Source organism: Pangasianodon hypophthalmus, chromosome 22 (genome assembly GCF_027358585.1).
Source record: "Pangasianodon hypophthalmus isolate fPanHyp1 chromosome 22, fPanHyp1.pri, whole genome shotgun sequence".
In the NCBI taxonomy this organism is placed as follows: domain Eukaryota; kingdom Metazoa; phylum Chordata; class Actinopteri; order Siluriformes; family Pangasiidae; genus Pangasianodon; species Pangasianodon hypophthalmus.
In genome coordinates this window covers 44,549-56,092 of record NC_069731.1, presented here as the reverse complement: position 1 = coordinate 56,092, position 11,544 = coordinate 44,549, and the positions used below count along the sequence as shown (strand labels likewise).

General features: G+C 39.3%; 1 protein-coding gene across 4 annotated transcripts; it reads right to left on the bottom strand.

Annotated features, from left to right (window-relative positions):
* Positions 1-748: 748 nt before the first annotated feature.
* On the bottom strand, positions 749-11,287 carry nod1 (nucleotide-binding oligomerization domain containing 1). Of its 4 annotated transcripts, XM_034298201.2 has the most exons (13): positions 11,046-11,287; positions 7,962-8,040; positions 6,423-6,866; positions 6,161-6,335; positions 4,269-6,081; positions 3,793-3,876; positions 3,602-3,685; positions 3,196-3,279; positions 3,013-3,096; positions 2,706-2,789; positions 2,422-2,505; positions 1,850-1,933; positions 749-1,392 (listed from the first exon to the last, which is right to left on the bottom strand). In XM_034298201.2, exons 3-13 carry the CDS (start codon positions 6,612-6,614, stop codon positions 1,320-1,322), a joined length of 2,841 nt encoding a protein of 946 aa, XP_034154092.1. In that variant the 5' UTR covers positions 6,615-6,866; positions 7,962-8,040; positions 11,046-11,287; the 3' UTR covers positions 749-1,319. The 4 variants fall into 4 exon arrangements, with proteins under 4 accessions (XP_034154092.1, XP_026767928.1, XP_026767927.1 ...); XM_026912127.3 differs by lacking the exon at positions 7,962-8,040 and having other exon boundaries at positions 10,400-11,287; XM_026912126.3 differs by lacking the exon at positions 7,962-8,040.
* Between the last annotated feature and the right edge of the window lie 257 nt (positions 11,288-11,544).

Below are 11,544 nucleotides of genomic sequence, written 5' to 3'. Positions count from 1 at the left end.
AAATATTTGTCCTTTTGTTGAAATTGTGATGCTGAATTTTTGGTTAATAATATTTAAGATTTTTTCTTACTGTTGGTTATTTGGTATTTTGTATGTTCTTCAACCAATTTAAAACAAAACAAAACAAAAACATTTAGGTTGAAAACATATTTGTTTGGTCAAGCCTTTAGTGAATAGTTTTTTCTTAGGTACAGGGGCAGGTCTGGAGGGTTCACAGGCATAGAGTGTTGTGGTGAACTGGGATGTTTGGATGCTGTCGCTCCCCCACTCTCACACGTTCACTCAGGTTTGTCGATGGTGGAGTCCCAGGACTCGCTCATGTCTGTGTTAGCTTCTGGCTCTCCCTTTTAGTTATGCTGTCGTAGCTAGTCCTGCCGGAGTCCCTGCTTGCTCTCTGCACGCAAAGTACTTATTATTTAACCATTACATGACAAGAGCATACCTAATAATGTGTTCTTTCTGTCTCTCTCTCTCTTTCTGTTGAGTTACACGTGCTACTCCTGAGATGCCAGTGATCCTGACCCCTTCTGCTCTCCTATCCGATCCATCCTGATGCCCTACTTCTGGTTGGAGTTCTCATCACTTGAAAATCACTCACTGCTGCTGAAGATGGCCCACATGGACAGCCTAATGATCACCATGAGATTACTATGGATGGTACCACATAGAAACCATAAAGATGTCTGTGGATGTTCTTCCTTGGATAGCCTTAGGACTGCAATTTCTAAAAACAGTTTGTACACAAGTATCCATCATAGAACAGTTAATAACTTTATTTATAATTGAAATTATTTATAATTGTATTATGTGGTGTCATTGGTTTCAGGATGGGTTCCATTTTGAGTCTGGTTCACCGCTCAGATTGGCTCTTAGATCCATGTGCACTGACAAGACAGGAGTCAAGTGCAGACAGATAGACAGAGAAGGAGACAGACAGACAGACAGACAGACAGACAGACAGACAGACAGACAGACAGACTGACAGACAGACAGACAGACTGACAGACAGATGTCTAGGCAGGACACTCATTCAGAAATACAATAGTATTCCAGACAGGGTGCACATCTGTGGTGTGGCTTGTTCATGGGCAAGAGAGCTTAAATGTTCACAAGGAGAGTAAGAGTTGAAGATGTGTTATGAGGAGTTTGTGATAGATGGGGCCAGGGCGGGGTCAAGGCAGGGCCATGGTGGGGACAGGCAGGGTCAGGGGCTAAGGGCTGAGCTGGGAATAAGACATGGACGCTGCTTGAGACACTGCAGTACAGGTGTGTAAACACTGCTGTGTCAGTGGTCTGACAGGAAGTGTGGTGTTTAATCCTCAACAGAATCGAAGTCTTTTCTCCTCCTTGAAGCGAAACTCGTCCTCTACACTGATCTGATTCCCCTTTAAACTGCACACATTCACACACAAACATTAAAACTGTGATTAGAATAACAGCATCATAAACAACTCACTCCTTTTCCATCACACCTGTGTTTCTGTGTGTGTGTGTGTATGTATGTGTGTGTGTTACATCACTACAGTGGTAACTAACAGGATGCAGTTCATTTAATGGTTCATTTAATCTCAAATTGGATTGCATTTTTCATGTGTGCATGCTTCATGTATTTTCATTTCCCAGAGTATAAAAGTCAAGATTCAGAAGGTGTGGTGTAATCCTCCTTACATTAATTTCTCTTACAACACATGCTAAAACACGCATGTACCCAGATGTGTGATTAAGGTCCAATTCCCCAAAATGTGCTTTATAGGCGATAAACATGTACCCTCATTTCAGAATATTGACTGACTGTGTTTACTACAGCTGTGTGTGTGTGTGTGTGTGTGTGTGTGTGTGTGTGTCTTACTTGACTTCTTTAATTGTTGTGTTGTGTTTCAGACCTTCAGCGAGGTGTTCAACTCCATGAGCAGAAAACTGATTGTAATTTAACCTGAACACACACACACAGATTTAGTCTTAGATTCAATAAGATCAGTGTATTAATGCACAAGACACAGTAATTCATAAAAACACAATAATAATATAATTTATTCTGTACTCTAACATTATCCTGTGTCAGAAAATAGGAAACTGTCTGGGGTGAAGCTTCAGTTTAATATAAATAAAAGATCTATATAAATAAAGATTATTAATATTAAACAGTGCTGCACTCATTACAGAGTACAGTCCAGGCTTGTGTCCTGAAGGATTTTTTTCTTCCTACCCCAGCAACAGAGACCAAAAGAACTCAACATTTTAACAGCGAGTTCTTGCGAGAGCCCCAGTGAAGTTCCTGAAGTCTACAGTGATGATACCTCAATCTTCAGCTATCACTGGATCAGATAAAGTATGAAACCGCCTTTAAGATTACCAAGGGGACTCCACCATGGGAAAGTGGACAAGGGTACATTAATAAGTGTGTGTGGCCTGGGGTCTTACATGAGGTGTGTGAGCGCCGAATTCTTCTGAAACGCTTTGGCTAGCTCCACTGCTGCATCGTCTGAGATGTTGTTTTGAATCAGCCTGAAAAAAACCAAAGTGTAAATTACATGCAGTAAACGCATCTGTATTTCTATTTATACACATATTAAATACATATTATTATACTGCACACATGCACACGACACCATACATGCAATTTAACATGTATTTAACATGTATTAAAGCAAACATATGGTGTCATGTGCCATTAAAATGAGTGACGTGAAGAATGTGATGAGCACCAGAAGATGTGAAGGCTGGAATTTAGCGTTAACGCTCTCGCTAAACTTATTCCTCCCTCAGATGTGATCTCGTTTGCGGACAGACTAACAATAACAAAGAAGCATAAAGTTATTACAGGAAGAATAAAGTTATTTTTATTTAAAATTTTAAACAGTTAATATATTTAGTCTTAAACATCACAGTAAAGTGAATTCTGATTAAAACACTGTTAGCTAACATGAGCTTGAGACCATTTCCTGTTTATTTTTGTTTCACCTAACGATCATCGTGCCTGTAAACCTGATCTAGTTTTATAATAAAACTCACCTGAGATTCGTTAAGCTGCTGTGGTTCTTTATTGCCTCAGCGAAAGCATGAGCACCGTCGTCTCCAATACTGTTCCCCCACATGCTGAACACAAAAACTGTATGTTAAAGCATGACTGAACAATTTTATTAGTCTATTCAGGTTTAATCTTCATGCTTGTGTGGCTGTGAGTTGCTGTTTTACCCGACATCGAAGATCGATTTGCTTTTCCGAATAGCTTCAGCAAGAAATGTCGCACCCACGGCTGTGATATGATTATAGCCGAGCCTACACACATCAAAACCATTTACATAAATCATTTGTCTTAATTATTATATTTTATAAACAGTAGGGATGTGGAGTAAGTGGCAATTCAATACAAAGTCTTTTATTTGGACTCATTGTGTCTGTGATGGAAGAAAGTAACTCCACGATCAGAGCCGAAAATACACACAAACAACACAACTATGAACTAGAGCCAGTTAAATCAAATGAAGTCAGTAATAACACAAAAAGACGAGAAAAAAATGCGACTGAAAACATAGAAACAAGGCAACTAGGAAACATTGCTGAGTAACAGTGTTTAAAGTGTAATAAAATGCATTCTTACTTGACAGTTCTCAGGTGAGGACATTCATCGATTATCTGTGCCACCAGTTTGGCTCCGACATCTGTGATGTGATTCTTGTAAAGTCTGTAAATGTATTAACAGAGAAACATTTACTAATTTATATCAATTTATATGACTTATATGTAATAAACAAATACAGAGCTAATATTTATTACTTTATGTGAAATTACCCCAAAACCTTAACGATTTTGTGTTTGATGAGTTCTGTAGCCAAAACTTCCACACTGCTGTCGGTCAGCTGATTCACACAAAACCTAAAACATGTGCAAGAATCCAGAATGACTTTAAACAAAATGTGCAAGAATCCAGAATGACTTTAAACAAAATGTGCAAGAATCCAGAATGACTTTAAACAAAATGTGCAAGAATCCAGAATGACTTTAAACAAAATGTGCAAGAATCCAGAATGACTTTAATTCATTCATCTTCAGTAAACGCTACATCCTGATCAGGGTCACCGTGTGAATGCAGATTTCTAAAAGTAGTAGAATTCCTGCAACCAGGAAGATGAACACTGGAAAAAGGGAAACACCGAGAACAGTGGAACACTGAGAGCAGTGAGAAAACTTGGAACAAGGGAACATGGGGGAACAGGGTAGCTCCACTGGCAAGCTTTTATCTGTGAGCTGTTTGAAATGTGTCATACCTGACTACGGTCATTTTGCTAAACAAAGGAGTGAGCTGCTTCACACCATAGTCGCTGATGTTGTTGTTGTCCAGATCGACTGCTAAATACTTCCTGTGGTGATGAAGGACGAAGTTGAGAGCGCTGCAGTCGGCTGAGTAGATGTTACAGTATGCCAGTTTGAGGTAATCTGCTGAGATTCCTTTAGCTGTCAGACGAGCCACGTCCTCGCTGTGAGTCTCAAATATACAGCGCAGCATCCACAGGAAGTTTGGCATCACATGCACTTTATTTCCCTTGATGTCGGTGCTTGGGTAGCGAGGCAGGCCACTCAGGTGTGTCTTTACGCTGGAGGAAAAGTAGTACTTCAGAGCCTTTCGCTTTTTCTTCAGTGATGCTGGAGGGACAAGGTGCTCCAGGAGGAAGGCGTTGGATTTGGATAACAGGCCGCACAGGAACAGGTTTGTGAACTGAAAGTGCTCATTCGTCTGAAAGGGATCTGAATTTCTTGGATGGGACGATGTCCCCAAACAGGACAGGCAGGTCAATTGGGATGCCTTATGGTATTCACACTTAGAGAAGAACCTCAGGATCCCATCAGGAATGATGTGCAGATCCAAGATGAGACAAAATGCAGCCAGAAATGCCTGCAGTGTCACATGGAGAAACTCGTAAGTTGCCAAAGTGCCACATGTGTTGTAGTGACTGACGGGCCTCAGAAATCCAACTTGTATGTCGTCATCGCTAAGGCCACAGGATGAAACCTCATCATGGGTGTAAATGAAGCTGCTCTTTTCCAGACCCAGCAGTGCAAGCTTGGCGAAGGCAGAGAGCACCTTCAGCCCTGATTTAAATGTGTCTACGGTGCAGCGTGTGCTTCTATTCAAGAGTCCAGCACTCGTACTGCTCCGGCTCAGGGACACCTCCGCCAGCAGGAGGAAGACGTTGGTGAGAGTGATGCATGAGTCCGGCAGCTCGACATCATCGTACACACTCTGAAGGTGCTTAAAGCTCTTGAAAATGATCCAGCTGAACAATGGGAAAGAGCAGAGACCACAGAGGTGAGGGTTTGCGTCCAGCTGCACAGATACCATATCCCTCTGCTCCTGCACGGGAAAATGATGAGACAGATATTGTTTGAGGTGTTCTGGTGAGAAGCCTCTAAGAAACACTTTCTTCCGGATCACTCTGCTCTGGATTTCTGTGCCGGTTCGAGCCGTTAGGATTTTTCTGGAACCTTTGAGCAATTTTCCTCTCAGCAGGTTCATGAGAACTAAAAGTGGGTGTGTCCTTTCCTCAGGAGAAACCACCTCTGGTATGTTTTCTAGATCAAAGTCCATCTGGATTTCATCATATCCATCAAACGTGAAAAGTATGGACTCTGGAAATCGCAGGATGTAGCTGAACACCTCGCCATCCGGGTCTTCATCTGGATAGCAATTGTGTTTGAATATCAGATCCTTCACTGAGATCTCATCAGTCTCCTTAAAGGTGCTGAACATTCTGCATCTGAATGTGAAGAAGAACTTTGCTCTGGTGTTCAGCTCTCTTTTGGACCACAGGTTCTGTAGTTTCTGAAGCAGAATAGATTTTCCCACTCCAGCATCACCTGTGATTAAGATGGTCCCAGCCTGCTGGTTAAACACACCTTCTTCTCCTAGAATCTCATCCAGACTCTTCAGGAAGCCCAGACTCTCTCCTCGCTCATTCAGGATTTCCATCTGTGTGTCTGTATAAAACTCCTCCAGTCGCGTCTCTTCCTTCTGAGAGTAAGAGGTGAGGAACTGAGTGTCTCTGCCAAGTTCCTGTCTGAGTTTCTCACTGTATCTACTAACTGAAAACAAAACCCTGTGTTAGTGAATAAAGTTTTGGACAGGAGATAATTTCTATGTGATTTTGATTAATACACTCACTGGGGTCTGTGTTAATCACAGGTATGTCCTTCACACACTCGGCAGGTTTGTAGTGAATTGTGTTAAACCAAGGCCGAAGGTCGATGAATGCGTCATATGCCTGGTACAGAATGTGAATAAAATACGCAGAAGCCTCTTCACCTTTACTCTGCACCAACTCCAAGATTTTACGCACCTGATTATAAAAAAGTTTTTTGGCCTTTAGGATCTAGGGAAAAAGTATTTAAATGTGTGTATGTGTGAGAGAGACATGTTTACGTACCTGCTCTGTTTTAGTGAATGAACGCTGGATAATCTCAATGTCTTCATTGCAGATGAAGCCATTCATCTTCAGGTTGTCTAAAATGCACTGTGTATTTTTCACCAGTTCCACTAAAACCTCTCGGTGATGTGTGAGTAACCTACAGGCATCGAGAGGAGCTTCGGCTCCATCCTGATCCTCACAGCCCATCATTAGAATTAAGGAGCCTTAACTCTCTATAGAACTCTCACACTAGCTCCATCCTGTCCAATTTTATTCCAAGTCTAATTCCCGTCTGCGGGAAACATTGTCCATCAGAAACAAGCAGCCATCACACAATAACGTGCCGACCTCAGATCGGTTCTCTGTTCACAGGGCTGTCTGGGTGTGGCCTGCGGGGAGTGCTGTGTATCAGAAACCAAACACTTTCACACAGAACTTTCTGCCCATGAACGATGCTGGGACCTGAGGAGTGGAAATGAACACTGAGTTACACCCTGCATGAAGTGACCTTCAGATTTATTACTTTATTTGTTTTAGAAATATTTAGTGCAGCTACAATTGATAAGAGGTGAGTAACTCTAAATGTTTATTTCCAAAATAACAAGCTAATGATTCCCATTAATGTGGACTGTGATGATTCTTACTCATCAGTTCTCTGTGATTCATTAGCAGGACAATTAACAGTAGAACATCCTTAATGCTGTGAGTTACTTATCATTCAGTTTACTGCTGATGTTATTTTTAATATTTAAGGCTGTGTGTGTTTCACTAAAAAAAAAAAAAAAAAAAAAAAAAAAACTGTGCTGCCCAATATAAACCCTGATTTATTAAGGTTTGTGCAAACTTAACACGCAAGCCTCATAAACATGGTAATTATTTATAGTCGCACTATCGGGTGTCACCCAGATGAGGATGGGTTCCTTCTGAGTCTGGTTCCTCTCAAGGTTTCTTCCTCATATCATCAGTTTTTCCTCACCATCATCACCTCTGGCTCGCTCATTAAGGCTCTGTTAAGAGTGCCTCCAAATAGAATTGAATAGAATTGAACTGTAGTGAATTGAATTGAATACACACAATTCAGTAAATACAAATTATTAACGGGGCAACAGAAGATTGCATGTTTAACATAAAATAACAGATCGGTTTTAGGTGGGAAAGTTGAAGAGTATCACCTGCTGTGTGATTTAACTTCACAAACAGAGACTCTCACACCTCTGATACCGCTAGCATGTGAAGATCCTGTAAGAGGATTTTCTTTACATGTACTTTATGAACACACATGCGTGCATGCCTATGATTTTATTTTTATGTTCATGTTGTGTTGTAAACAGTTTTTGAACAATTACTACAGAAAAATTCTTTTACATCCATTTTTCTCTCTTGACTTCACATGTAAGGTGATTTACAGCACAATTATTTGTAAATCAGCAACATAACCACTAACTACACACAATTTATATGACTGCACACACAAATCTTCCTCTTTATTTAGGAATTTGGTAAATACTTTTACTAGATTCCTAGAGCTGCACATCAGCTGGACTTTTATGATGTTACCTTTTCAGTAATTGTAGAAAATCTCTGGTCACATGACCTCAGACAATGATGGGAAGGTTGAACCTTTCAGTAGTTGCACCTGATGTTTATTTTTTTTTAATAAAAAAAAAAAAAAAAAAAAAAGAATTTTCTTTTGATTTTCAGTTTAATGATCAGAATTAACATTTGTTTTCTTCCAAAGAGGGGCACGAGGCATAAAGGACCTGGACTACCCACACTGCTCTGTAGTAGGGATTGCATGACTACTCATTTTTACTAGTCAACTAGTGATTCAGAAAATTAATTCACTAGTTGTCTTTTCCATAGTTAAAGCAGAAACGCAGTAAAGAAGGTGTCAAACCACACTTCAGTTAACTGCCACATACAGGCTTCAAATTACTTTTCCAGCTTTATTGCTTTTTATGCTACATTGTTAACAAAGTGAAAGTAAATAAATCGGTGCAATAATGTAAAATAATAAATCTGTGTATCATATTACTGATATTTACAGACATAATAGTTGTTAAACTGCACTCATGTAGATGAGCTGGTGGCTCAGCTGACATTGCTGCTTCTGAAACCATAACCCACTAACATTTTTAATAAAAACAGCTTCTGTTGGTGAAGAGTTCAGAAATAAACAAAAACCCATCTCTGACTCCAATAAATAGACAAACTATTATTGTGCACATTTAAAGTAATGTTCCTATTTTTTAATAGTTTGTAAAATAAACCTGATTTGAGTGGTCCATGCTGAACAAGCGTCTGACTGTAAAAGGTTTGAGAACCTCTGCACTAGTACATGCAACTGTGATTCCCTAAGATCTGAATGGCGCATATGTGTAATTTTATGACATTAGTGTACAATTTGTGGTGTTTCTTAACAAACATCAGTATTTTGCATGTGATAACGTGTTAGAAAGGTTTTAACGTGTTTTCAAATATCTTGCAGAGGGAGAGTGTGTACTGAAATGTAGTAAAAGGTTGTGAGGTGAAATAGCAGGTGAGGGAATGGTTTAACAGGAGTGTATAGTGATAGGCTAATTAACAGAGCACACCTGATACCTGTCTGTACTGGTTATATTAACAAGTGCTCTCTCTCGCTCGCTCGCTTGCTCTCACTCGCTCGATGGCTGTGTTTATGGAAGATGTGGAGAGTGTTTTTAATCCCTACTTTTTTTTTTTAAACACTGTGTTTACAGTAAAATAAGAAAGCTGAAGATCAGGTTCATGCTGAGTTGGCTGGTTCCTTGAGTACCTTCAATAACTATTATGAATTATTCAGTCTGCAGGAAAGGTGTGTAGGTGCAAGAGTGAGGAATATACGTGTGAATGCACCAGTGGACCCTGAGGGTTTAAGGGGCTAAATCAGGAAGAATATTTTACTACTTTCCATTATTTTTGTAAAATATTATCACGGTGCACTTAAAAGCGTCAGTTGTCTTTATTCAGCGTTGTTTTACCAATTAATAATTAAAATCTGTGGTTGGTAGGAGTGCTAATGTAATTTACAAAGCGATCAGGTATTCTAGCCCTGATCATGTAGCGGATTCTCATTGACTTTATAGCAAGTAGCATGAAATGAATGTCCAGCCTAGAAGACTATATACACACTGGATCTCTACAGAACAAGGCAGGTGTTTGATTACGAGCATTTAGCAATGCAGTGTTCTAACATTTAAGAAAGATAACACACACTGAAACATGTTTTCTTTTGATCAGGAAAATGCAGATTGGACAAACAAAGTATTTGATACTTATTTGTTTTAAAAATGTACATTTTGATTTAAAAAATCCTTCCAAGTAATTATGTTGATAATGGAAAAAATAATTTCTAAACATATTTATACAAAAAGCTATTTATTATTATTATTATTATTATTTTTAATATAAACCAATAAAGTAATTATTCAGCAGAAAGAGAAGCAGCAGCAACACAGTACTTCCAAAATCACAATGTATGCATTGCCAGAACAGACAGGATTTTCTATTCTTCAGCACAACCATAAAAATGCATATTGTAAGAAACTACCTCCAATAAAAGAGAGAGCGAGAGAGAGAGAGAGAGAGAGAGAGAGCACTTTATCAATCCCTGAGGGAAATTCACATATATAGTAATATACTAGTCTTCGTCTATTTCTAACACAGGGTTTGGATTAGAAATAGAAGCAAATTCACCGTAACACTAGTTCTATGGATGTGCAACAGCGAGGAGAGGAAATGTGACGTAACAGAGCATTTTAAAAGTAGATTAACTCTGAGAGGAACAGCATCAATAACCACAGCAAATCATAGTTTAGAAACGGGAATATTTTATTGATATAAAAAATCTGAATGAGAATAAAACATTTGTTTATGGAAATTGGATAGCTTAAAAATACTTTGCATATGCTGTAATTAACAGAAACACTGGAGACTGCCCACTTTGAATATAAATTCGTAGCATTTAAGTTTCGTACCATTTCGTAACAATCCAGCATGCTGCTTGGATTTATTGTTGGTGTGCTCAACAGTGATCATGCCTGTTTGCTGCGTGAAGATGTTTAAAAAATAAAAAAAAGAAAAAAATAAATAAAAAATAAAAAAAAAAACCCTACTCTATACACTTCCGGGTGACTGCAGTGACGCGCGAGCCAGTGGGCGGAGACTCATTCTCCTCAGCCTTAACGCGCGCTCGCGCACGAATTCAGCTCGGAGACTGCAGCTCACATAGAGCTAGTCATTAGCTTAGCTTCAAGTAGCTTAGCTTAGCATAGCATAATTTAGTTTACTTTAGTACATCAGAGTGGAGTCGTAGAACCGAGAGTACATGCTGGATTGTGAAGTGTGTTTAATACCGACCTGAAAAGCTGTTAGTGTAATGGTAGTTAGTTAGTTAGTTATTTAGTTAGTGTGTATCAGAGCTGTTTCACCTCACAGTGTAAATAAACGCTGTTTTAGTACTTAGTAAAACCGGACATTAAGAAACAGTGAGTAGTGAAGAGGTTAAACTAAGGTTTTCTTTGTTTAAATTTTATTCTGCAGAATAATAACAGACAGAAAGTGAAACTTAAACACAAAACAAACACGAGGGAGAAAATAAGGTGAGGGATGAAATGCGCCTACCGCTTCCCGAGCTCCGAGTCCTCTCTCCCGCACAGAGACCTCTCCAGTACAGCGATAAACACCAATCAAACACCAGTCAAACACCAATCAAACAAAACAGCCAAAATGAAGGTGGAAAGTTACGTGCTTAAGAAAGCGCTGAGGAGAGGACGGTGTTAAAATGGCGAATACGAGCAGTGTGATAAATCTCTGACTCTGAGGCTTTATGAGGAAGTGAAAGTGAAAAAATGCTGAAATGTGAGTCAGAGTTCTTCACTTTGGGAACAACCTGCTCAGTGGCCAGCTAATGTACTTGTGAAAAGCCTTCACATGCTCAGATTTTCTACTTTATATAGCTCTGACTTCTACAGACCTTCCTGAACTGAAAAGTTTCTCTTCTGCATGTTTCTTAATCAGAAGTAAAGGTCTAGAATTTCAGATTTCAGGAGTAAAAAGGAAGAAAGTGGCTTTTAAAGATTTCATTCTACCTTTACATTTCTACCACACTGTACTGATGGAA

Bases quoted from the DNA above. Each gene is read 5' to 3' on its own strand.
- nod1 (XM_026912127.3), bottom strand. From the start codon at position 6,614: ATGATGGGCTGTGAGGATCAGGATGGAGCCGAAGCTCCTCTCGATGCC. The intron at 1,934-2,421 runs GTAAGACCCCAG...GTGTGTGTTCAG, and splicing joins TCGGCGCTCACACACCTCAT to GTTAAATTACAATCAGTTTT. The intron at 1,393-1,849 runs GTAAGACACACA...GAATGTGTGCAG, and splicing joins ACAACAATTAAAGAAGTCAA to TTTAAAGGGGAATCAGATCA.